This window comes from Leptodactylus fuscus, chromosome 2 (assembly GCF_031893055.1).
Source record: "Leptodactylus fuscus isolate aLepFus1 chromosome 2, aLepFus1.hap2, whole genome shotgun sequence".
NCBI lineage: Eukaryota > Metazoa > Chordata > Amphibia > Anura > Leptodactylidae > Leptodactylus > Leptodactylus fuscus.
Window position 1 is genome coordinate 263840577 of NC_134266.1, and position 26437 is coordinate 263867013.

The 26437-nt window shown below is 43.1% G+C and overlaps 1 protein-coding gene across 6 annotated transcripts in view; it reads right to left on the minus strand.

Annotated features, from left to right (window-relative positions):
• FAT3 (FAT atypical cadherin 3) overlaps positions 1 to 26437 on the minus strand; it is a 502317-nt gene that overhangs the window by 124217 nt on the left and 351663 nt on the right. For 4 of the 6 annotated variants that reach the window (XM_075266168.1, XM_075266164.1, XM_075266165.1 and 1 more), the window contains 4 exons: positions 25287 to 25601; positions 22861 to 23071; positions 20699 to 20767; positions 354 to 493 (listed from right to left, as the gene is read on the minus strand). In XM_075266168.1, the coding sequence (XP_075122269.1) occupies positions 354 to 493; positions 20699 to 20767; positions 22861 to 23071; positions 25287 to 25601 (735 nt within the window). The remainder of the gene's footprint in view (positions 1 to 353; positions 494 to 20698; positions 20768 to 22860; positions 23072 to 25286; positions 25602 to 26437) is intronic. The other 2 variants (XM_075266169.1, XM_075266167.1) reach the window with 1 other exon arrangement.

A 26437-nucleotide genomic window follows, 5' to 3' on the forward strand; every position in this document is an offset into this window, starting at 1 on the left:
TCCCGATCGGCGATCAAGCAAATTTCATGATCGGGATCAGCTGGGAAATGATCGGAAATCGGATTTTAAAATCGATCCTGAAATCTCAAGATCGGCTCAACTTTAACCAAGAGAACTCTTCTACTCTTTGGGTCATCCATATCCAGAGAGGTCTTAGCACGTGAACAAAAGAACCATCAAGTATGGCACAGACCTCCATAACATGACCACACTCTCCAATTGGTCCTATCTGTGGTGAGATTATCGGCGGGACCCACAAATACCATTACAATTGCTTGAAGGAGAACCAAAATTGGTGACGGCATTTACTGTACTTTACGTAAAACCAGACAATGATCATATCAGCACCTTACCTGGGTGGTGGCGACATTTGTCCCATCAGTAACTTCCACCGTCATGTTATAACTCGAGCGCAGCTCAGCATCCAGAGGTTTTGCAATGACAATTGTCCCCACTCCTTTCTCGATGTCAAAAGAACTGTCCATATTTCCTCCTGTACAAAGAGGGAAGTGTTAATGTTAGGAGAAGATTTTCACGAGTTTTAACATTTGACTGGTAGAATTATGCGAAAATGGGAAGATCCGACCAATGTATCTGAAGGAACATGAAGCACGTGATGGAGAAGGCTAATAAAAATATACATCCCTGATCTTGGTTCTGCATGGGTGGTGGTCACAACAATAGTAAAACAAATTGCTTTAGAGCAAGGGACAGACCGAAGGCCAATAGTTTGGGACGGAAACCTCTCCAAAAAAACCTTGTCCCCTAGGTTCAACACTAACTTCTTGAACATCATTCCCTACCTTCTCAGATTCTTGCTCATTTCCATCTGCCAAGACATGGGTAGACATGCCGAAATCTCAAACATCCCATAACAAGATAAGTTCTCTTCCAGGTCAGTAGATCCTACTGTGGTACATGGTAGGCAACATAACCTCCAAACCCAAACTTCTAAGAGGGCGTTTGGTGTAAACCACCCACAAACATGAAGAAGCTGAAGAAACTGAAGAAGTGTCTGCTCAGGATGCCCTGCCAAGGCCAAACGTGTGAGATTCCCTAAAATCGGGCTGAGACTGTTTCATTGCAACCAGTAAGCTGTGTGCCTTCAATGAAAACTGTAACCATAGAGCTTTATCCCACCAGAATAAAGTTGGTGCCATCCTGGAGTTGAGCCCTATTATAGAGTCAAGGGCCACTCAGCACCCTATTTGCTCTTTACTGCCAGGTGGGCGGTCCCAGGCTGTCCGCTCCAGGACCACCCAGAAGAAAGCAGGGAGCCTAGTGCTGAAATTAACAGCACCGATTACTCAGGAATGGTGGGGGCTAGAGAAAAAATTCCAACAGTGCCCGAATCAATGCAGCAGTGATACAAAAAGTTGATGAAAGATTCTCTTTAAATACATTATTAGAGATGAGCGAGTAGTATTCGATCGAGTAGGTATTTGAAATACTCGTACTCGATCGAATACTACTCGCTATTCGAATGGAAAAATTTGATGCAGAACCAGCATTGATTGGCCGAATGCTATACAGTTGGCCAATCAACGCTGGTTCTTCTCCTACCTTTAGAAGTCTTCTCTGCGCAGCGTCCCCGCGGTGTCTTCTGGCTCTGAATTCACTCTGCCAGGCATCGGGCCTGGGCAGAGCCGACTGCGCATGCCCGCGCTACAAGAAAATGGCCACTTTGACTGTAAGCGGCCATTTTCTTGTAGTGCGGGCATGCGCAGTCAGCCCGATGCCTGGCAGAGTGAATTCAGAGCCAGAAGACGCCGCGGGGACGCTGCATGGAGAAGACTTCTCGGAGAATCCAGCCCGACCTTCACTTGTGGACTTGGTAAGTATAATTTGATCGAATGTTGCCTACCCCTGAAACGAGCATTTTCCCCCCATAGAGTATAATAGGATTCGATATTCGATTCGAGTAGTCGAATATTGAGGGGCTACTCCAAACGAATATCGAGTATTTAACTACTCGCTCATCTCTATACATTCTATAACTCCTAATGGATACCAAAATGCAAGGTCATCATACCATCGATGGGAGCCCTACCTCCCGAAACCCAACCACAGTGGCCATCGAATATCATTGCCAAATTCACACATCAGAAGAAGATATAAGAAACCCCTTCAGGGAAGGGGTGCAAGTGCGGAGGCGTTAGTACCTACTTTCGATACACAAAAGGTAGCACAATGCCTTATTTTCGGCATCTATATCCAGTACGAGTCCGCCATAGTGGTTTGTAATTGGACTTTTGATTCATTCGATGTTATAGAGGCCTACACAATGGTCCAGTCAGATCCAACGGATAAGATAGGAACGCTCGGGGCTCACACTATGATAACATGACACGGCCCGCACTACAGTCCAGCGCCTCACAATGCCTCATGGCCAACAATGAATGCCCGGGTTATTTCTGTCAACATCTACTTAGCTGAGACTGAAGAAAAAAAATCGATTAGAGAATTCCTTTTTACACTGGGGACATTCGAGGCGTTCAGGGGTTATCTTAAGAAATCTGCCACAATGCTTTTGTGAAAGAGAAAAATCTATTATGTCCACAAAATGCTGCTTGTTTTATGAATCTGTCAGAAATATGAAGGAAAGCGGAGCCCAGGCGGTGATGTATTGTGTAGCGTGGCTGTGATGGGGACAAATTGTCTACTAGACTCAGGCCGCGGCCTCCTCTACAGCCATTACTATGAATGAATAGTCTCTCAGATGAATATACTCTGTACTCGGGGTGCATATAAGTTCAGTTCTTAAAGGTGTTGTCCAAGACCCCATGTGGATTGGATACCGATGACTTCTCCTTGGTATAAGTCATCAGTCTCTGTTCTACACCGATCAGCTGATCCAACGCAGGAAGCTTTATACCAGGTATAGGATGCACCTGCCCGACATGTATGTGTGATTTTTGCACTTGAAAAAGGGTGTTCTACAACCCGAAACACGTTGTGCTGTACTGTTTTATTCCATTAAAGTCGTTTTCATTCATATGATCGCTTTTCGCTTTTTCTGCACGACCTTTGAGCGCGGATTCTCTTCTCCATTTGTTGTCATTCATTGTCTAGGGGATGTGCTGGGTATTACAGCTCATCCCCATTCACCTAAATAGGTCTACATGATAAATGGACATGGTGCCACTGGTCTGAAAAGCAGAAGTAGCGCTCATCCAAACAGCTGATCTGTAGGGGTCCTTCTTGCCGTACACCCACCAAACTAATACTGATGACCTATCCTAAGGATGTGCCTTTAAAGGGATTCTATTGATAACTTACCACCACATCTGAATAGCCTTAAGAAAGGCTATTCTTTCCCCTATATTTCGAATTCTTCTTCGCACCGCCGTTCCGTTGATATTCCTGGTTTTCGATGTTTGGAAATGAGTCTCCAGATAGCACTGGAGGTGGTACCCCTACACTCTAACAGCACTAGGGGCGTCTCCTGAAGACTCTCCAGTGACGCCCTCCATCTTTTTCTCAAGACCGAGTCTTTGCCACGTCTTCATCCGAACTGCACATGTCCGTCAGCCATTTTCCTGTGGCCTCTTACATGATTGTCCATTCAGACACAGTAAAATGATCGACCAACATATGCAGTCGGCGCTGTCAGATGAAGACGCGGTGAAGAGGCGGTCTTGAGAAAAAGATGGAGGGCAATGCTTGAGAATCTTCAGGCAGCACGGTGGACGCCCCCTGTTCTGTTTGAGTGCAGAGGGACGGCCCCCTGTGTTGTCTGGAGACTCATTTGCATACGTTAAAAACCAGGAATATCAACGGAATGGCGGCGCAGGGAAGAATTCTAAAGGCAGGGGAAGAATAGCCTTTCTTAAGGCTATTCCGACATGGTGGTAAGTCAAAAACGGATTCTAATGATAGTATTCCTTTAATATCTACCTCCTGTAAGAATCCCTTTAAGACGGCCCCCTAAAGCAGGAAAGTCTCTGTTTAGGTAAACATTTCTCGTCAATGTGTATTAGAATTTTAAAGAATGTCTTCTGTAATTTCAGGGATTGAGTCGAACCCGAATCTTGATTACGGGATTCCGCGAGTCTCTAATTACTGGTTTAAATAATAATTACTCAGGAACAAAAGAAGGAAAAGAAAACACAGATCTAATCAAAATTATGCAGATTAATCTCATAAAATAATTATATTTCATTCCGCTGAACACATTAAAAACCGAGCAGATGAAAGTTCTCTCATCTCTCGTGATCCTCGTTACGGCGACCGAAGAACAAAAAAAACTTACTAAACTTTATCAAGTTCTACAAACTTCAGCCCTTTAATCATAATGGCTTCTTTGCTGCTCGGGAAGCGGCGGCAGAGGAGACTGACATATGGGCTTTGTGGGGAGCGCGTAGAATTTTATGGCGTTCTCATAGCTAATGGCTTCTGGGATCCAGTCTGAACAGGCGGAAGGACCGCTGGAACGCTTGCCCTACCGGTGAAGGACACTCGGTTAAAAGTACAAAGAGAAGTTTTCGAGTAAAAGTTTAGCAGCTGAACCATTGCCAGAGTCGGGGTATTAAAAATTTCATGTGTAGATTGCGCCAGGTCAATTTAACCATGCGGTGGTAACATATTGGGTATTATGTTGTGTTCCATAAATGGGTCATCATTCCCTTACCCTGAACGGGGCAATAGGCAACATGATAATATAGTATAGTAGTATATAAAAGAATAATAAGCCTCATGCATGCCTCACCCCTCGTAGGGTCCCTTGAGATGTCTAGAAGTCCCTTGGCATACTCTTCCGGCCTACTGGCTGATGTCATGAACCCTGAGGTCTCTGGTGAGGACTATGATGAGGCCATTGGGGTGCACCAATGTCATGACACTTAGCATATAAGGGGGCATTCACACGGAGTAACGCCGGGCGTGTATCACAGCCGTACACGCCGGCGTTACGGCAGACTGCCAAACACTTCCCATTCACTTCAATGGGAGCGCTCGTAAATGCCGCTGTTACGAGCGCTCCCATTGAAGTGAATGGGAAGTGTTCGGCAGTGTGCCGTAACGCCAGCGTGTACGGCTGTGATACACGCCCGGCGTTACTCCGTGTGAATGCCCCCTAATACTGACTCATAACTGACTTACCCCAAAAGTTTTGGGTTTGGGTCAAAATTGAAATTTTTGGGAAATTTAGGTCTACTTTATTGAACCGGTTTGCTTATCTCTAATGGGTTAAAATCTGCATCTAATCTGTTCTCCTGTTCCATCGTAGAACTAGAGCAATGGCTTGAACAATAATCATAGATCCAGCGAATGACGGATCCCGGGAACCCCATTGACTATAATGGGGTCAGAGGTTGCTGGATTTTTTTGAAACAGGCTCTGCACCGGAAGCCTCGAATGGAGTCTCCAATGTAAATGTGAGCATGGCAACTTTAAGAATGATTATTTGGCACTATGGTACAGGTATAGTTATGGAAGGGTGTAAAGGTAGAAATTGTGCCCCATCTTGGACCCCATTCTCTGACATATTCACTGTAATAAATCTGCTGCATTTTACTGCAGCTCAGAGAGCTATGCTATACCTCCAATGTTACAGAAACAGCATATCGCTTGACTACGCTGTTTCCGCAACTCACGTTCACGTACAAAAAAAGCTCTTCTTGGTTGTTCCGAAAGTCCCATCTTAATGGTTGGACTTAGGAACTGTTACTCCTATTTCAGGAATTTTCCAAGATGGGAATAACCTTTTAATGTGGACCATGAATCTTCATGGCAGCAAATGATACATGGAGGATTCATGACCCATTACAAATGGGGAATCCAGTAATAGATATTGTATCGAGGCCCAGGAGCTTTATGTTACACCTCTGCCTACACTGAAAAGGGGTTATCCGGTCTCTAACATGGATAGGCCTTCACTATGAGGTCTGTGTTGGTTCAACACCTGGGACTTCCGCAGGTCAACGGTACCGAGACAGCACAGTTTGAGGTATTGTTTACATAGTGTACTATAACCTTGAGTGTGGGTACTCCAGCGCTGTCCCAGTGGAATATATACGGCAGCACTGCTGATCTGTGGGGGTCCCGGGTGTCTGACCTTGCAGATCTAATAGTGATGGCCTATCCTAAGGAAAGGCCAACAATGTTAGAAACCAGATAACCCCTTTAATTCAGCACTGCAATAAATATGGCCATGGACTTTGGTTGGCATTGGGAGATCTCCATGTCTAAATTCACTTCAAGTTCAAGTTGCAATACCATACGCAGCCACAGGTTAACAGGGGCGCCATTTCTAGAAAAAATTTTTATATCTTACACTGGGCTTATATTTCTCTCTTGGGGTCCTACAGCCCCCTGAGAGGCAAGATCAGCTCTATACATTAAACCTGAATAAATCCTCCTCGAAAGCAACTCTTACAATCCTCACCAATAACCCTTACAGGAGGTGCGCCATAACTGATAACTCCCCGCGTGTCATGGATGACAACTGACCCAGAAACCTTGACGTGAAATACTGCACCCGAAATCACATTATGTGTCATGGAAGAAAATGGAAAAACAAAACGTTTTCTGGAATTCTGAATCCACAAGCAATATTGGATTAAAGATTTATAAAGATTAAGTCTTTCCAAGACACTGATCTCCCATCGTGCATTACCGGTTTCACCAGCCAGCTATAAATAACAGGGACTGACAGCACAGGATTATTCTGCAAATATATAAGAATTATCTAGTGGACTGACCGGACAATGTCACAAGAGTAATATTCAAGAAGCATTTATTGATTTCTTGAAATTCTGAAGAATTTGGAAGAAAATTCACTCCTAAAAAGTTGTGTCCTGTAAAGTTCATAAAAATTGTTTCAACCATTTCTAGATCAACTGGGTGACAACTAGAGATGAGCGAGTAGTACTCGATCGAGTAGGTATTCGATGGAATACTACGGTATTCAAAATACTCGTACTCGATCGAGTACCACTCACTATTCGAATGTAAAAGTTCGATGCAGAACCAACGTTGATTGGCCGAATGCTATACAGTCGGCCAATCAACGCTGGTTCTTCTCCTACCTTTAGAAGTCTTCTCCGTGCAGCTTCCCCGCGGCGTCTTCCGGCTCTTCATTCACTCTGCCAGGCATCGGGCCTGGGCAGAGCCGACTGTGCATGTCCGCTTGTAGTGCTTGTAGTGCGGGCATGCGCAGTCGGCTCTGCCCAGGCCCGATGCCTGGCAGAGTGAATGAAGAGCTGGAAGACGCCGCGGGGACGCTGCACGGAGAAGACTGCTCGGAGGATCCAGCCCGACCCTCACTCGTGGACTTGGTAAGTATAATTTGATTGAACGTTGCCTACCCCTGAAATGAGCATTTTCTCCCCATAGAGTATAATAGGGTTCGATATTCGATTCGAGTAGTCGAATATTGAGGGGCTACTCGAAACGAATATCGAACCTCGAACATTTTACTGTTCGCTCATCTCTAGTGACAACCAATAGGGTCACCATTCCAACTTCTACTTGCGCCTTCAGACTCTTTAAGTCGGACTCAGGTCTATAGACCAGTATACTGAGATTGCTTTGGGTTTGCTATAGACCAGTATAGCATTTGGGAATAGGGAAGAGGGGGAAATATGATTGAATAACGTAAACTAACTCGGTGGGATATCTGGAAATGGCCAAATGGGTTGTCAGTTTTTGATACAATAATTTGTCCAAGGAGGCCATATAAAGAGAGAATTACACCTTTGACTGTAGTTTATTCCCTCTGGAGTCAGAGGATCGGGCATGTTGATATCCAACATACTTAATTTTTCTTTTCCTAAAATCTGCCACTGCAGGAGATACTGCATACCTCCATACTCACTAAATAGTGACTGGTCCCTCCAAAATTGCCAAGGCCATTCAAAACTCATCTTAATTTTGTTTCATCTTAATGGCCGCCTTATGAAAGACAAGGTTTTAGATGAGAGACTCTAGTAAGACATGCCCCCACTATGCTGCTTGCCTTTTGGGGCACCAATGAATCTCTCTTAGGGTAAGTTCACGCGGGGTTTTTTGGACCAGAACCTGAGACAGAGGCCTGAAGAATGAGCACCTTGCTTCTTTTTCTGGGAGCCAGAAAAAAAAAAACAACTGACCATCTTGTTCCAGACTCTGCTGGAGGGGGTGCGGCCAAGTAGGTTCCTTCTTGCATTTGTGGTGGGATTGCCCTCCGGTCCGAGCCTTCTGGATAGCGGTATTTCACTTCATGTCCACCATAGTCGTTTTTGATATCAGCCCTTCCCCTGGTCTTGCCCTATGCTTCTTAGACGTTGGTAGTTTTCCCACAGAGATGCAGGTCGTTCTGGGTCAGATTGTGCTCGCAGCTCGGGCCATGATCGCTCGTCAGTGGAAGTCTGCTCTCTGCTTGACCGTAGCTGAATTATTCCACCATGTGAACTTGGCATGCACCTTGGAACGTCTGTTGTCCAACAAAAACCATACTTACGCCAAGTTTCGATCCCAGTGGTCCCTCTGGATTTCGTATGTGGAGTCTAATAAGGGAGTTCTTTCTCCTCGGCCTCAGGCTGCTCCCATGGGGACCCCTTGATCACTATTTACCTACTATGTTGTTATCCCAGGTGGCTTCATTTTCTTTTCCTTTTTTTTTTTGGATGTATCTTGTGTTTCTTCAGTATTGTATTCAGGTATGTGGTTATGTTGTTTATGTTATTGTTTGGTTTTCTCGTTCTCTTCTGTCCCTATTCCGTCTCCCCTATTTTTTCTTTTCCCTTTTCCCTTCCTGTTCCTCTCTGGTTGTGTTCCCTTCTTCATTCTTTTCATTCCTTCTCGCAGAATTGGTGTCTTTGTTGAGTTTGTGTATCTGGTCCTTTGGTCTTTGTTTATTTTGTCATGTCTGTGTCATCCATGTATTTGGGTTGCAGCCCGAAGTTCCAACTTGCAATTCCTGTCCTACTGATTGGACCTATGCCGATTCTTCAAGTTATTTACAAGAGTCCCTTCTAACCAAGGTGGACAACTGTAGGAGATGGAGCCATGTAATCCATTCTAAGATTTTACAAAATACTTGTTTAATAGCTCATAACAATTTTATGGATATTTTTGGTTTCTAAAGAGGCATCTAGTTCTTGGGATTTGACCGGTCTTGAATGTTGGCCAATCCTTTTGTTCTCCAGAAAGGTTGAAGAGAAGTCCAGCCAACCCTATCTAAAGAATATTATTAGCCTCTTATCTCTATTATCTATTCTTATCTCTAGTGTTATCCGAACCGATAGTGAAATTTATTAAATTTAAACATTCATTCTAGAAATCCCAACATTCCAGGAGAATAATTTGAAATTTCATTTTCCTCTTTCCATCCTAGCTACAACGCCAGCACCATCTTCTCTAATTTTAGAATTTTTAGCAAGCACGTAATTGTCCTTGACATTTCATTTTTGGAGGTAGAGATACCAAGGTAGCCTGGTACGGCTATGAGATTACATGCTTTTTTTTTTAACGTTTTATGCTAAGAAGACATGGCATCTTCCAATTAACGTTTTAATTGATTTGCTTGGGAAATGATGCAAAAAAATTGACTGTAAAATCGTTTGAAGAATGGAGTTTCAAGGAAAAGTCTTTAATTGAAAGCCTTGGGAGAATATAGTATTTTTCAAAGAGAATAACTTTGTTCTGTTAATTAGAAGAGAAAAATAAAATAAGCATAAAAATTTCAATGGCGTAGCCGGAGATGAAAAGCAAAAGCTTAAGGTACAGCCTGCTGGAAAATTATTCATCTTCCAAATTATTTTGGCACTTACTAAATAAAAGTTACCTGAGAGTCGCCTGCAGAACTTTTGCTTTTGTCTAGGTAGGGAAAATTCTCTACAAAGAATATACCGTAATAAGAAAAAAGCAAAAAAAAATTTAAAACTACTCTGTTGCACTGTAGTAATTTTAAAGAAAATATTAGCCGTTGAACATCATCTTAAATTTGTGTCTAAATTTGTATCGTAATAAATTTTACAGCAATTTTTTAAACAAATGTTCTACGACAAGGCCACAAATTGATGGGTCTAGATCGCCTCTTGTTGGCTAGCTGGCTCATAGTGGAACATACTGAAATTCATTCTGATCCCAATTTTCCCTGACGTTTGCTCTGAACATCTGATATACATAGGACGATGGGCTGGTTCTTCTGGAAAACTGTTGGTTTGGCCAACCTTAGTCTAACCTATGGACATCTTTAGACTCCATCCAGCAAAGCTCGAATACCAACATGGTGATTCATGTTCCTACTGCTTCATAGCATTTGGGATTGTACTATCAGGTTTGGTAAGGACAAATCCCACCAAATTTTGGTCAAAGTCAACGTAAAAAAGCAGTGATAACTCGAACAATTGGCTGGCCCATGCTCATGTACCATAGAGAAGTCACTATGTAGCCCACGTCTGAATGTATATACACAGTCCAGTCAACATTACTGTGACCACCTGTCAAAATACAGTATAGCCACCTTTGGCAGAGCGGACCGCTGCGAGACGTGCAGGAAGAGAGGGGATGTTGTGATGATGTCACTGGGATGTTGAGCCATGCCGACTCCAGTGCCGTGGCCAGCTGCGCTAGGTTACGTGGTTGAGCATCCATGGTGCGAACAACCCGATCGAGGTGGTCCCACAGATTCTCGATTGGGTTCAAGTCCTGGGAATTTGCTGGCCAAGGGAATACAGTAAAGTCATCCTGGTGCTCCTCGAACCGCGCACGTATACAGCGAGCTTTATGACACGTCGCATTGTCCTGCTGGTAGATGCCATCATCCCTAGGAAAAACAATTCGCATGTAGGGGTGAACATGGTCCGCAAGGATAGATGCATACTTGTGTTAATCCATTGTGCCTTCCACAATGATGAGTGCACCCAAATGGCTGATGACACGCACCTTCTGCCATTGGTTATCTAACGTTGATGTCAAAAGTAGGCGGTGGTCACATTATTAGGACTGGACTGTGTAAAAAACGTTTTAGCAGCATACATGGAGGGATTGCCCTTACACAGATGTTTCATGGGTAAATTGAGACCAAAAAGTTGATCATAGTCTATCTGGGAGTTGCAAGACTGAATTGACCTTGCGTGTAGATAACTCAACAGAAGACTGTACAGACATGGGGTCCTTCAAGTGCAAGGCTGGCATCGGCACTAGGAAAACATCAACAAGTGCCAGGTCCATTGGGATTGGAAGGTCCATGGAGATATCAATGGAGACTCAAGTTGAGGGTAGGGCAGATAGGAGGCCAACTTTGCCTTTGTCAATCAATGGCCATAGGGTTGCCTATGTTCAAGAGGATCAGACAAAAACTAGTTATTTGGACTGGGCTGGGATTTATTCCAATTGTCTTATCTGGAGTTGGGAAGGAATGTTCTTTACTGGTATTGGGCAATTGGTGTCCACCTCATTGGGTTTTATGCCTCCTCTGGATCAACATGGTAGAATTATAGGCCGGAGTTAATAAAATTGTATCCTTACCCAACCTTAAGTACGTTATTATGAGGTTGAACATCTGACTGGTCGAGTGGATCATTCTTAGACCATAGATGATACATTATCTGCTTAGCTTCTTGAAACTGAGTGCTGCACAGTATGGTGGCCTCTATGGGTACAACCTGGGTCACCATCCGAGCCAGACACCAGCCATTCTGCCCCCCTACTATTTTCAAAGGATCAACATTTGCATAGTATATGTAATACAGGAAACACATTAATATGAGCCCATAAATTATAAACCAAAGAGCCTGTCGCATAAATTATGAATGAGGCCCTTGAAGATGCGGTGCTGCTCCCTACCGCTACGAGTTATATAATACATACATAAATATGGGCTACGCTCGTTCGGGAGAGAATTCTATAATTCCATCCATACTTCGGAAACAGAACAATTTTTACTAAAAACTGCTCAGAACATCTGGTCTGACAGGCTATAAAATGCAAGATTGAACCGTGCTTATTTTCTGCATGGTAGGGTATAAAAAGCTCCGAGCCACCAAGTTTCTCTTTGTCGGCAATGACCTGCTAGGAGAACAATTTTAAGATGGAAACTGGAAATTACGGCTTGCCGTATAGACGCATATTTAATGTGTGTTCGTAGACTTATGATAAAAATCTAGTAGGATTAGAGGGAATATGGAACAGAATGAAATAAACACATTGGAGCCGTCACAGCACTTGATTTACAAGTGCAGATGAAATTGTGGCTTGTCCAAGTTTGGGAGTATTAAATTGCTAGGAACGCAGAAACTTCTGTACAATGTATTACTGCTGAATGCAAAAAGGAGACCTTAACCCATCAGCTCATATTGGTGTCAGTAACAACACCAGCCCAGGGCCTTAGGCCCGGTTCACATGTGCGTTTGGTAATCCGTTCGGCGAGCCAGCATAGGGACCCTCCAAACGGACTACTGAATGCATAGGCAAGTGGTTAGCAGTGAAAGCACACGGACTCCATAGACTAAAATGGGGCCCGTGTGCGTTCCGTGCGGTCTCCGCACGAGTCATGCCGATAGGAAAGTAGATTGTGAAGTACTTTTCTGCAGCTCGTGGCCCTAGTGCAAAATTTGTATCTCCTCCCTTATACCCAGGGCGGCACATCAAATGAGGCAAGGTTAGGCGGCAGCCTCAGGCGGCACTCCGGAGGGGGTGGCAGCCGCGGCAATTTGATTTTTTTTTACTTTTTTTTCTAAACTAGTGCAGGAGAAGGCTGCTCTGAAAACAACCCGAGCGGCCCTCTCCTGCACTGGTTTAGACCTTCGCGTCTCAGCGCAGAGACGTCATCACGCCACTTACACTGATACGCAGACGTCTTATTGCTAGGAGAAAAGAGGAAGCGGCGGCCTATTTTCTACCTCCCCGGACCTGCTCACAGCCGCCCTCCGCTTCCTATAGTAGAAGGGGAAGTGGGGGGTGGCTGTGAGCAGGCCCAGACCCAGGCCGCAAATCCCAACTACTGCTATTATTATACTCGGGGATCTTTTCAGACCCCCAAGTATAATAATCGAAGCCCCAGTGGAGGTGAGGGAACATAATAAACAGTGTTACTCACCTCTCCAGGATCCGAAGTTAATCCTAGCAGGCTTCGGGCCTGTATGGTAATGTCCGAGACATCTTGAAGCCGGTGCTAGCAGAATCATACAGGTCTGAAGCCTGTGTTAGCAGTAACAGCCTTCGGGCCTATATGGTAACAGGCTGAAAAGACCCCTGAGTATAATAATAGATCATGGGTATGCAACTGTGGAGCATAATAGAGCTTGCAGGGGCCACAGTGGCCACCTCTATTATGCCCTATATGGGGGTTGGGTGCATGGAGAAGTGAGGAGTCAAAGACATCTGTGTTGTAAACTTTACAGAGTCAAGTCACAGCTGGAAGAAGTGGTCATGATGGTCCAAAGGGAAGAGATGGGAAATGTGGGAAGACGTCTTCTATAAGTATTACTGAACAAAATATTACTGCATTGCATTCACTGTAATGTTACCACTAGCACCCCCCCAATCATAAGATGACCATACATCCCCCCCCCCCCCAGGTATTCAGTCGGTGTCTTTTGATCGTCTGCCTCAGGCAGCAGAGAACCTAGGTTCACCACTGCATATACCATATTTAAGATTGGTACTTTAGTGCCCCTACAACATCCACATGATATAATGTGGGTGTAACCCCCATGCAAAGTGAGAGCCCAGGGGGCTCCGAGCACAGCATCATCATCAAGGCAACCCTGCCTGTGTCTTCTCATAATGACGCCCTCTGGTCCTTCTGCCGTCCTCTTTACTGCATCAGCATCCGACGCTCTGTTGCCTGGGATCGAAATCCCGTGTACTGCCAACAGCGCATGCGCGGGATTTCGATCCCGAACAACAAAGATCAAAGAGGACGGCAGAAGACCCAGGGGTGTCATTAAGAAAATACAGAGGCTTTTAACCCTAAAACCGCCTGCTTGTGTACGCTCTTGGGTCATTGTTTTTTCCATGGTCGAATTTTACATATAAAGTAATCCAAAAATTCTGAGCTATTTTTCAGCGCAAAATATTTTCTGTACAGTGTGTTGATACAGATCATGGACTTCCATCCGATCGGTTTCTATGCGCAGTCAACGGTACATAAACCAGATACATAAATATCTAGGTCAAGTGAATAATGTATAGAGAAGACACATAAAGCTCCAGGTAATGCCGGAATAATATCCAGACAGATAGACCCTACTGTAGGTTTATGAATCTAAGATCTAATCCTTACCAAACACCCGCACCATCCACGACCTTCCGCATCTATTTACAACATTCTATTTCATTGCATATTTAGAATTGTATGCAGTTTGCAATATTTTATGATAAATTGCTTCCATATCTAGGTCATCTTTTTCAAGAAAGATTTGTTTGATTCTCATATTTGCCTTCAAATTAAGGGGATAATGTGATCAAAGTAAACTCCGTGGAGCAGCGAAACGCGTTGGTCCCAGATGACAAGCTTTCATTGCATTTCCCGTTATTAACTAGCATGGTGTTTTGGAAAATGGCCAAGACTCTTCAGACGCACAAAAAAACTGAACAATATCTAAGATTAATCTATTGTGTTTATGTGAGAAGATTTAGTATTGGTTTCAGGTTTTACAACATACTCTTTTAGTGTTCTCTCTTTCCAATTAGTTTGTAGTCAATGGGAAGTTCTTAAAGAAGACATCTTGCCACCTCGACCTGTTCCAATTATTTGTATTCTTTAATAGATTCCATGCCATTGTTTCCAATGCAGTTAGAATTTTTTCTATAGTCCCCACCATTCCTGAGCAATCGGTAGTGTTATTTATAGAAGTGGTAACTCTACTGTCAGGTAGGTGGTCCGGGCCTGTCTGTTCCAGCCCACCTGACAGTAAAGAGTGTAATTAGCATATTAGGCGTTGAAACTAACAGAATGATTGGGTCTAAAGAAAAAATTCCAACTACCCTCAAATTAGTGTATTGCCACCTGTTAAGGAGGACCTTTCATGTTTTATATACTGCTAGGAGGCCGACAATGTACTGAATACAGCACACTGTTGGCTTTCCGGGTATGTTCCCCGGGCGTGGAGATATCGGTGTTGTTAGTTTTGGTACCGATATCTCCCGATTGTCAGAATGGCATCCTCACAGTTCAGCATCATCGCTGGACTGTCAGGAACGACCTCCCCGATAGTACAAGGCTATGTTAGGCTTTGTCAGGGGTGGGCGTTCCTCACAACTCAGCGATAATGCTGTGCCATGAAGAACACCCATCTGACAGTGGGGAGATATCAGTGCTGAAACTAACACCATCGATTTCTCCACCACGGGGTCACATCCCGGGAAAGCCAACAGGGCACTGAATTCTAGTGGTATATAAAACCGCCCTTTCATGAGGACATGGAAGGTCCTCTTTAAAGGATGCAAAAGTTGGAGTTGATGGAGGTGGTGAAAGGTCCTAAGAACAATAAGAGTACAAGGAAAAGTTTAGGCTAAATTCGATGTAGTAAGGAAAATAATCCTTCTTATTCTTGGCCTTTCCAACACAAGTGCATCCTTAATATTCTTTCTTTTTGGCTCATGATTGTCGAGAAGTGCGGTGCAATGTGACCAAGAAAATTTCACTCATCTCGGAATATCTCAAGCCATGAGAAAAGGTAAGGAAGGACACATCGGTATGTTCACTGGTTACTAAACTCTCATAGGTGATCGGGATGGGTCGGTTTTGAGAAAAGACGCACTCTGATACGTTCCTGGGAGTGTCGGCTCAACAACTGTCAGTTCCCTCTAAAGCCATGTTAAGATCAATAGTTGTCCTGTAGAAGTCATTGTAAAGTCTCATCTGTCTTGCCTTCAGATGGAAGGAATATCTTTGGCCATAAATACTTTATTATTGTTGACTAGAGATGAGCGAACAGTAAAATGTTCGAGGTTCGATATTCGTTTCGAGTAGCCCCTCAATATTCGACTACTCGAATCGAATATCAAACCCTATTATAGTCTATGGGGGGAAAATGTTCGTTTCAGGGGTAGGCAACGTTCGATCAAATTATACTTACCAAGTCCACGAGTGAGGGTTGGGCTGGATCCTCCGAGAAGTCTTCTCCGTGTAGCGTCCCCGCGGCATCTTCCGGCTCTGAATTCACTCTGCCAGGCATCGGGCCTGGGCAGAGCCGACTGCGCATGCCCACACTACAAGCGGACATGCACAGTCGGCTCTGACCAGGCCCGATGCCTGGCAGAGTGAATTCAGAGCCGGAAGATGCCGCGGGGAAGCTGCACGGAGAAGACTTCTAAAGGGAGGAGAAGAACCAGCGTTGATTGGCCGACTGTATAGCATTCGGCCAATCAATGCTGGTTCTGCATCGAACTTTTCCATTCGAACAGCGAGTGGTACTCGATCGAGTACGAGTATTTTGAATACTGTAGTATTCAATCGAATACCTACTCGATCGAGTACTACTCGCTCATCTCTATTGTTGTCCAAATCTGCTGATATCAGCAGAACCAGACAATCCGTTAATGTGTATGAGGATATCCCAAGTTTTCCCTGCTGTTGGTGTAAAAAAGGATTGGGTTGTTGGATTTCAACACGCCCAATCCTTTTGATCCACTGCCAGTGGTGTCTTAGACTTGCACACTCCCGCTTTACTTACTTAGAACACCCGCATGTTTGGCCAAGTTGGGCGTAGATGTGTATAGCGTTTTGGAAGTAACATCTGTCGGGCGGGTGAGTGTTTGATCTGAAGTATATGGCCAGTTTTAGGGTCATTTTAAGAGTCATTATGGGTTCTAGAAATCTGTGGATGTAGATTTAATTCTTTTCCACCATCAAATTCTCATAACCCTCATCCGGTATTACATTCGGAGCGTCTCCATTGGTTTCGTAGGAGATATTTACTACACTATTTTATTTTTCTTCAGGCATAGGCACAATCTTAAAACTTCTCCGCTAATCAGGTCAGCAAAACGATTATAACAGAAGCCCCTGAAGCGATAAAAAACAACCAGCTCTATTAAAACGGTGTATTAAAATTATTACACGACTTATGGGATTTCGTCGTTTCCTGCAGATGCCGCCAATTAAAATTACCATCGAGATATATCGATTGTGATAACCGAGCTCTTGAAAGGAATGTTTTTCCAATACGGAAAAGTCAACTTTATGTTTTTTTATTTTTTTTAACAAAATTTGGAAACTAATTTGTACATTGAAGAGTTTGTATATAACTCAATTATACTGGCTGAAAATAAAACTAAAAACTAGAATTTATGAAAATAAAAATTAGAATTTTTATTATTTAGCATTAAAAATCGTATGGGTTAATAATGAACAGAATATATTAGATTTAGTAAAAATCTAAAATTTTGAGACCGACACATACAGTCCTATGAAAAAGTTTGGGCACCCCTATTAATCTTAATCATTTTTAGTTCTAAATATTTTGGTGTTTATAACAGCCATTTCAGTTTGATCTATCTAATAACTGATGGACACAGTAATATTTCAGGATTGAAATGAGGTTTATTGTACTAACAGAAAATGTGCAATATGCATTAAACCAAAATTTGACCGGTGCAAAAGTATGGGCACCTCAACAGAAAAGTGACATTAATATTTAGTACATCCTCCTTTTGCAAAGATAACAGCCTCTAGTCGCTTCCTGTAGCTTTTAATCAGTTCCTGGATAAAGGTATTTTGGACAAACAATTCAAGTTCAGTTAAGTTAGATGGTCGCCGAGCATGGACAGCCCGCTTCAAATCATCCCACAGATGTTCAATGATATTCAGGTCTGGGGACTGGGATGGCCATTCCAGAACATTGTAATTGTTCCTCTGCATGAATGCCTGAGGATTTGGAGCAGTGTTTTGGATCATTGTCTTGCTGAAATATCCATCCCCGGCGTAACTTCAACTTCGTCACTGATTCTTGAACATTATTCTCAAGAATCTGCTGATACTGAGTGGAATCCATGCGACCCTCAACTTTAACAAGATTCCCTGTGCCAGCATTGGCCACACAGCCCCAAAGCATGATGGAACCTCCACCAAATTTTACAGTGGGTAGCATGTGTTTTTCTTGGAATGCTGTTTCTTTTTGGACGCCATGCATAACGCCTTTTTTTTATAACCAAACAACTCAATTTTTGTTTCCAAAATGAAGCTGCCTTGTCCAAATGTGCTTTTTCATACCTCAGGCAACTCTATTTGTGGCGTACGTGCAGAAACGGCTTCTTTCTCATCACTCTCCCATACAGCTTCTCCTTGTGCAAAGTGCGCTGTATAGTTGACCGATGCACAGTGACACCATCTGCAGCAAGATGATGCTGCAGCTCTTTGGAGGTGGTCTGTGGATTGTCCTTGACTGTTCTCACCATTCTTCTTCTCTGCCTTTCTGATATTTTTCTTGGCCTGCCACTTCTGGGCTTAACAAGAACTGTCCCTGTGGTCTTCCATTTCCTTACTATGTTCCTCACAGTGGAAACTGACAGGTTAAATCTCTGAGACAACTTTTTGTATCCTTCCCCTGAACAACTATGTTGAACAATCTTTGTTTTCAGATCATTTGAGAGTTGTTTTGAGTAGCCCATGATGCCACTCTTCAGAGGAGATTCAAATAGGAGAACAACTTGCAATTGGCCACCTTAGATACCTTTTCTTATGATTGGATACATCTGGCTATGAAGTTCAAAGCTCACTGAGGTTACAAAACCAATTTTGTGCTTCAGTAAGTCAGTAAAAAGTAGTTAGGGGAATTCAAATCAATAAAATGATAAGGGTGCCCATACTTTTGCACCGGTCAAATTTTGGTTTAATGCATATTGCACATTTTCTGTTAGTACAATAAACCTCATTTCAATCCTGAAATATTACTGTGTCCATCAGTTATTAGATATATCAAACTGAAATGGCTGTTGCAAATACCAAAATATTTAGAACTAAAAATGATTAAGATTAATAGGGGTGCCCAAACTTTTTCATAGGACTGTATTTTAGTTTTCACACAGTTTGCACCTTCAGTGTTTTTAGATTTTTTAGTCAGATGTTTCTATGGTTAATGAAGCACATTGATGAGCATTTTTATAAGTTTTACACTTTTAATGCCAAATACATTAAGTTTACGCAAAGACTCAATATGTGGAGTGTTGACCCTTTCATGCTGGATTATCAGTTTTTGGGCCAAATCCTGATTGGTGACAATCTGTTCTTACCAGAGGGTAAGTTCACATGGGGTTTTTTGAACCTCCGCCTCAGGTTCCAGTCCAAAATACAGGTAGCTGCAACTGGATGCTGGTGCACTGTACTAGCATCCAGGCGCGCACTCTGCTCCGGATTAGGCTCAAATGAATGGGCCTAGTCGGGAGGAGGGAGTGTCTTCAGGCGGATGTCACGAGGTGAATCCGCCTGAAAGAATGAGCATGTCGCTTCTTTTTTTCGGTGCGCTGGAAAAAAGAACTGACCGGCTCCCGTTGGGGGCCATCTTTAAATTGGCGAATACATAAATAAATAACTATATAAATAAATATTTTTGTATTGATTTTAATATTTTACATTCTAAATGTAATAGGTAAATAAATATAGAACTTTTATTAAATTTAATATTTTACATTCTAAATAGGGTTGAGCCAATCTTGACTTTTCAGGATCGATTTTAAAATCTGATTTCCGATCATTTTTCATTCGAACCCGATCTCGATCTCAATTCCGATCCCAATGCAAGTCAATGGGATTTTTTTTATTAATCGGAGATCGGATTTTAAAAGCAATCCTATTCACTATACAGCATGGAATCTAACAATTGAACGCTTTAATTGTTAGAATCCACGCTGTGTAGTGAATCACTAAGTAGCCAGAGGATTTTTTTTTTAATCCTCTGGCTACTTAGTCCCCCCTGGTGTCCACTTACCTGCAGAGATGGCTGCTCTGGTGCGGCGGCAGAGGCGAGAAGAGCAGTGTGGAGCGGCAGCGAGGCGAAGAGGAAGGAGGGCACCGGAGCAGCCATCTCTGTAGGTAAGTAACTACTAGAGATGTTAGTTTAGTCTCCCATTAGAATGAATGGAGGCAGCCGATGCGCAGGGGGTTAAGGCCGTGTGCCGGCTGCTTCCATTCATTCCTATGGAACTGATCTCGATCTCACCTAAAACGATCGTGTTCGGAATCGCCCAACCCTAATTCCAAATGAAATAGGTTTATACATAAATAAATAACTATATAAATAAATATTTTTGTATTAATTTTAATATTTTACATTCTAAATGTAATAGGTAAATAAATTAGTTTTATTAAATATGTAAAAAAAATGATTATTTGTTCCCTAAAATGACACCGTTACAATTAAACACATCAAATTAAAATTCTTAAACATGTTTAATTTCATTATTTTAATTAAAAATCACCCTCCAAACTATAAAGCAGCGTGTTTATAGCCTGCAGACTCCATGATGGGCAAAATATTCTAATAAAACTCTTTAACCAGATCACCGAGAGGAGATATCAGGAGTCACAGGAATAAGGAATGACAGAGATGAAAGGAAAAGTAATTGGATACCGACTTGCAAAAAAAATAAAAAAAAATATATAAAAAAAATATAAAAATGGAATATGTAGCATTTTGTGAACAGGCTAATATACTTCCCCAGACATCTCTATAAAACACCATTTAAAAAGCTCCAAAAGGGAGAAGAAAAAAAAAAGTCTCTGTCAGATAGAAGCAATTTAGCAAAATGTATTTTGCACCAATAATACCTTCGGATGAGCAGTTCTGCCCACAAGCTGTCTGCAGAATATAGAACATCTCTCGGGCATGCTTGCCACCTTGCAGCAGGACAGTCAGCAGAAAAGGATAGAGACAAGGAAAAGGAAGCGAGAGAGAAAAGAGAGAGAGAGAGACAGAGGTAAGTCACACGGGACAAAATTAGTGCACGAGCAAATAAGGGGTTAAATCTGACAACACAAAAAAAAACAGAAAAGAAAAAAAAACAGAATTAGTGAAAGCAAAGCAAGTGCCAAACCTGGTCGGAAAAACGAGTCAATTGGGTAAATATTTTAGTCAACTCACAAATTGTAATAAAATTTCTGAATCACTATGGGAGACAAGGTGACAAATTGTTGTATTCTGGACATGAAAAGGTTTAAAAAAGCCTTGGTAAGGGTGGGGGACCTTCGGAAATCTCAACATAAAATAAAAAAAAAAAAAAATTGAAAATACACAACTTAAATTTTTTTAAAAAAAGTTAAAATATTCAATAATCAGTCATTAATTTGGTTTTTTTTTCGGTTCGGTTTTCTCTCTCTGGACTTAAGTTTCATATTATATTGTAATTCCGTGGTTAAATTCGAATGACAAATTTCTCTCTATTGGATTAAGACAGGGGTGCGCACACTTTGTCAGCATGTGAGCTACTTTATAACATGCCCAAGTCAAAAGATCTACTACCCACTTCTTGTGGGCGGGGCCGGGGCAGACATGTGGGTGGGGCAGGGGCGGGCCTGTGTGCGGGACAGGGTGTGTCTGTGGGCGGGGTCGGGCATGTGGGTGGGGTTGGGCAGAGCAGGAGAGCAGGAGACAGTGGCGTTCTGTGGCCGCCCAGGGATCCCCGCTGTCTGCTTGTTCACAGAGTTATCTCTGGACACTGGCAGGTTGGGGCTGCGGCAGCCCCGCCTGCCAGTGTCCATAGATGACTCTCAGCCTGCACTGTGAACAAGCAGCACCCTGGCCCCCTCCATCCCTAAGAGTGGCCTGCAAGTGTCTGGAGTGCTTGTTCACAGCGCAGGCTGAGAGTCGACTCTCAGCCTGCACTGTGAACAAGCAGACACCGGGGATCCCTGGCTGCATCCCGCGATCGACCTATACGTCCATTGCGATCGACCGGTAGATCACGATCGACGTATTGGGCACCCCTGGATTAAGAGATCGCGCTCCAAGAATTCAGGATGAATCGGGCATCCTGGAAAATACCTTTAAAGGGGTTATTTGGTATTAGGGGATGTGGCTGTTTTCTATCAGGAAGAGCTTTGCGTCCTCTTCTCAGGAAGTGACATCACATCCATTGGTCACATGGCTATGCTGCAGTTCAGACCCGTGTAATGGCCATGATGTCACATGTCACAGGCAATCATTTCTATAATCCCAGATAATCCCTTTAGGGCAAATCATTGCAGTAAGGGTAAGTTCACGTGGAGAGCGTAAGGGCGGCTTTTGGCACCGAGAGTGACGCGACTCCCCGCGTCACTCTCGGGCCAAAACCCGCATTCACGACTGTCACGGCTTCCCACAATCGTGGCTTCCCCCTCCGGAGTAGGCTCAAATGAATGGGCCAACTCCGGAGGTTGCTGCCGCGATGCGGACACCACAGCTCAGTGAGAAAGGCCATGTTGATTCTTTTTTCCGTGAACGGCAGCATGCCAGTTATGCAAAAAAGTAGCCTGGCGGTTTCCATAGACCACCATTGTGAGGGGGCGGATTATGACGTGGATTACGTGTCCTAATCCACCCCCTCTGTGCCCGTGTGAACTAGCTCTAAAGATTAATATAATTAAATACTGACTGAACAGTGGGAATGTATGGGAGGGAGATTTATCAAGCCCCAAAATAGAGCTTCACAACGTTTTGGGCTTATTTACGAAAAAAAATAACATAATATGTTTGATAAATTTGGTGCTAATTATTGGAATTCAGCAAAATTGACATTACAAATTCTCTTTATGGCAAGTGTCGTAAATGTCTCAGAAGATGTGAAGTGCTTCTCGGATGACCCTAGAAAGTGGAAGTGGCTGCTCATAGGAAACAAAATAGTTAACAAATCATCCACAAAGAAGCAGGAGTCCCTTTAAATTAAAAAATAAACATACAAAATGTTAAATGATTTTTTTCAGGATGGAGTCATTGCGACTTGACTTGGTCTTACCTTCGACGTCAAACCAGAGAGGGATATTGGAAGGTTGCACGGTGACGACCCCGACAATCTCTGTCACTTTATCACTTTCCATGACTGTAAAGTTGTAGAAGGGTTCATCGAAGGTGAGGGGGGTGGCCGAAGGCAGCGGCTTCTTTATCCATTCAATATGGAGTCGTGCAGTGGAGGACTTCTGAGGACGCCCATTGTCTACGGCCTTGATCTGATTTGGGAAATAGAAGTATATGTTACTCCTCTTTTCTACAAACTTTTATTAGAATATCTTCTTGAGGGTCTGTAGCCTTGACAGAACATGCACCACTGTCTGTGGACTTTCAGGTGGTCATCCACCTTGTAGAACTCACTAAATACGCCATTGTGAGAGGTAGACATTGGTAGTTCTTCTACAATGCCAACAAAGCTAACGCAATATGAAAGAACTTTTTAGCTACAAACTTGGCTTGTTTTTTCCATAGACTTGAGTAGATGCCTCTCCATTGATTCCTTAACTGAACGGCCATCTCCCTAGTCAACATGATAGTCAAAGGAGTCTTGCTTTCCCACAACATAAGGTTCCTAGAATACAGGGGACCCTAAAGGTGGGATCTCAATCTTTCAATCATGTATGGAACATCTTGAGGATATATTATAAATGTCTACGGTGAGAAACCTCTTTAACCTCTCGATGGTGGAGAATCTCTTTACCCCAATCAATATCCCCCACACGTCTTCATAATCTGACTTCAAGGGCTTATGCCGTGGAGAGTATTCATCCTCTATCCAATGTAGTTCTCAGGATCGGTGGCAGTCTCAGTGATTAGACCTCCATCGATCAGTTATTTATCCTCTTTTCTATGGAGAGAGGATCAATAGTTTTTGTGGCACAAGCTTTAAGACTCTCTTCACATCTGTTTCACGCCAAGACCCTCTGCTAGATCCATCATGTGATGAGTACCAGCCTTGCTTGACAGAACCCATTGACTAAATACGTGGTTTTGTGACTTTTTAAAATTTGCGCCACCTCCACCACTTTCCGGAAAACGCGGCAAAAGCATACAGGTGGCCAGTTTGTCATCATTTATAACAAAAAGCTGTCGTACATTCCCCCCCCCAAGATGCACAGCCCAGGGTAGGGTACTAGAGATGAGCGAACACTAAAATTTCCGAGGTTCAAAATCCGATTCGAACAGCCACACACTGTTCAACTGTTTGAACAGTGTTTTCGAACCCCATTATAGTCTATGGGGGGAATGCTCATTTCAGGGGTACGCAAAATTTGATAACATTATACTTACCAAGTCCATGAGTGAAGTCTTCTCCCGGCGCAGCGTCCCCGCGGCGTCTTCCGGCTAGAATTCACTCTGCCTAGGCATCGGGGCCTAGGCAGAGCCGACTGCGCATGCACGGTCGGCTCTGCCCAGCCTGACGCCTGAGCAGAGCCGACTGCGCATGCGACGGCATGCCCGCGCATGCGCAGTCGGCTCTGCCTAGGCCAGATGCCTAGGCAGAGTGAATTCCAGCCGGAAGACGCACGGAGAAGACTTCTAAATGTAAGAGAAGAACCAGAACCATTCTTCCAATCAACGCTGGTTCTGCATAGAACCTTAAACTTTGAACAGCTAGTAGTGTTCGATCGAGTACGAGTATTTCGAGTACCGTAGTATTCGATTGAACACCTACTTGCTCGAACACTACTCGCTCATCCCTATAGGGTACACCTCATTTATGAAGAAGTTGCGTCTCATCTTATATAGCAGACAATCCACAGGCTTCGGCGCTCCGAGCACTAACATGAACAATGATAGCACTTATTCCTTCCATGAAAGCTTTCAGATCTTGTGCCAGAGACTCCAAAGGGAGTGCGAACACAACCAAATAGCTATCACACATGTGAAGAAGACTCTTCGTGCCAACAAAGCAACTTTTTGAAGAAGTGTAAAGATTCCGCTCAAGACCCCCAAAAAGTTCGGAGCTATCTATCAATTTAGCCATTCTGAAGATTTCCCTGTAATCCGTTCTGCGTCCTGACTCCACTTGGCCTTTTGAATAAACATTTATTTAATTACTAAGTCTTTCCATGAAAATGCCAAAAAAATTTAGCCTCCTTAGAAAAAAATGTCGGAATAACGGGAGGAAGGAACGCTAAGAGGCTAAATCAAAATAGACGCTTCCAATGAATTTTAAAATATCTATTTCTGGTTTTTAGCCTAAACGGCGGAGCGCGGTACGGCAGATCTGTTTTGAATTAAAGACAAATGTATCATTTATGGCAGCATGCTGTTCTAGCCTTTCTGGTTCCCGGGGGAGCTGGCCGCTTGCACTTGCAAATTTAAAATACAAGTAGGTAGTGAAGTGTTTTGATTTTGCATTAGCCTTGTAAATAACCTTCTCCGGCTCACTGTTAAACAACGTGAAAAGAATGGATAATGAATTCTTACTGTTAAGATGTCGTAACTCCCGGCTGAAAACTGCTTTCTCGAAGACACCATGCCAGTTTTAGGGTCGATGAAGAACTTGCCGTCTTCGTTGCCGTCAATGATGGTGTAGGAGATCTCAGCGTTAGGACCTTCATCCTTGTCGAAGGCGAAAGCTCTGTAGATGGGTTCTCCTCTTTTTTTACGGTCTCTCTCGGGAAGTTTGATCTGATAAACTTTTTCCGGGAATTGGGGTTTGTTATCGTTTTCATCCAAGACTTGAACGATCACCCAGGCGGTGGAGTGCTTGGGTGAGGGTCCGCCGTCGCTGACGGTCACCTGTAAGGAGAAGATGAATGATACAAATTATTGACTTCAGGTCAATGTAAATCATATAAACCCTGTGTATTTTCAATAGGATTAGGAATCAATAATGGAATCCAGGTCTAGTTGAGGGATTACATGGGCTGATGGTCAAAATGTCCACACAAAAAGTCCTTCAATCCATAACCTTGATGCTTCTACTAACTTAGTATTTGTTAACCAAACCTCAATGTTTATTTGGGGCAATCCTAACATCATGAACCACTGTGCTACTGAAAAAACTTATCTTAATAAACAGTATTTGGAAATCTAACGCCTAACGTAGCCTATACCAATATTGGTTGTCCATCTATACAAGACACCGTTTAGTCTACAGTTGTGTCCAACTTTATCATTCTGAAAATTTTCCTCACAAATTTTGTACAATCTTGCACAGACTCATATAGCATAAAGAATACAAGGGTAACATTGTATTTTTTAAGACCATCTTGCGCCACTCATCTTGGGATAACCTCAAGGCAAGAGGAAAAGGAAGGAAAGACACATCTGTGTTTCTTAGAATACAAGGCTATGCCCAACCGGCAACCAATCTTGACCTTCACGATTGATCGATTGATGTTCTATTGTTCTATGTCTGATTTTTGTATGTATCTGACATGACAGAGATGTCTAACAGAGCAACGTTGAAATTAGTCTATCAAAACTTGATAAAATTGTACATATTTCAGTGGAAACTAATGTAAAAAGTTAAGCAATAATGGAAGGTCCAAGTAGTGGTCCAGCCTTTCAGACGTAACCACAAAAGCATTTTTTTCTGCTCAAAAGAGTTCTGAATGTAGACGTTTGGTTTT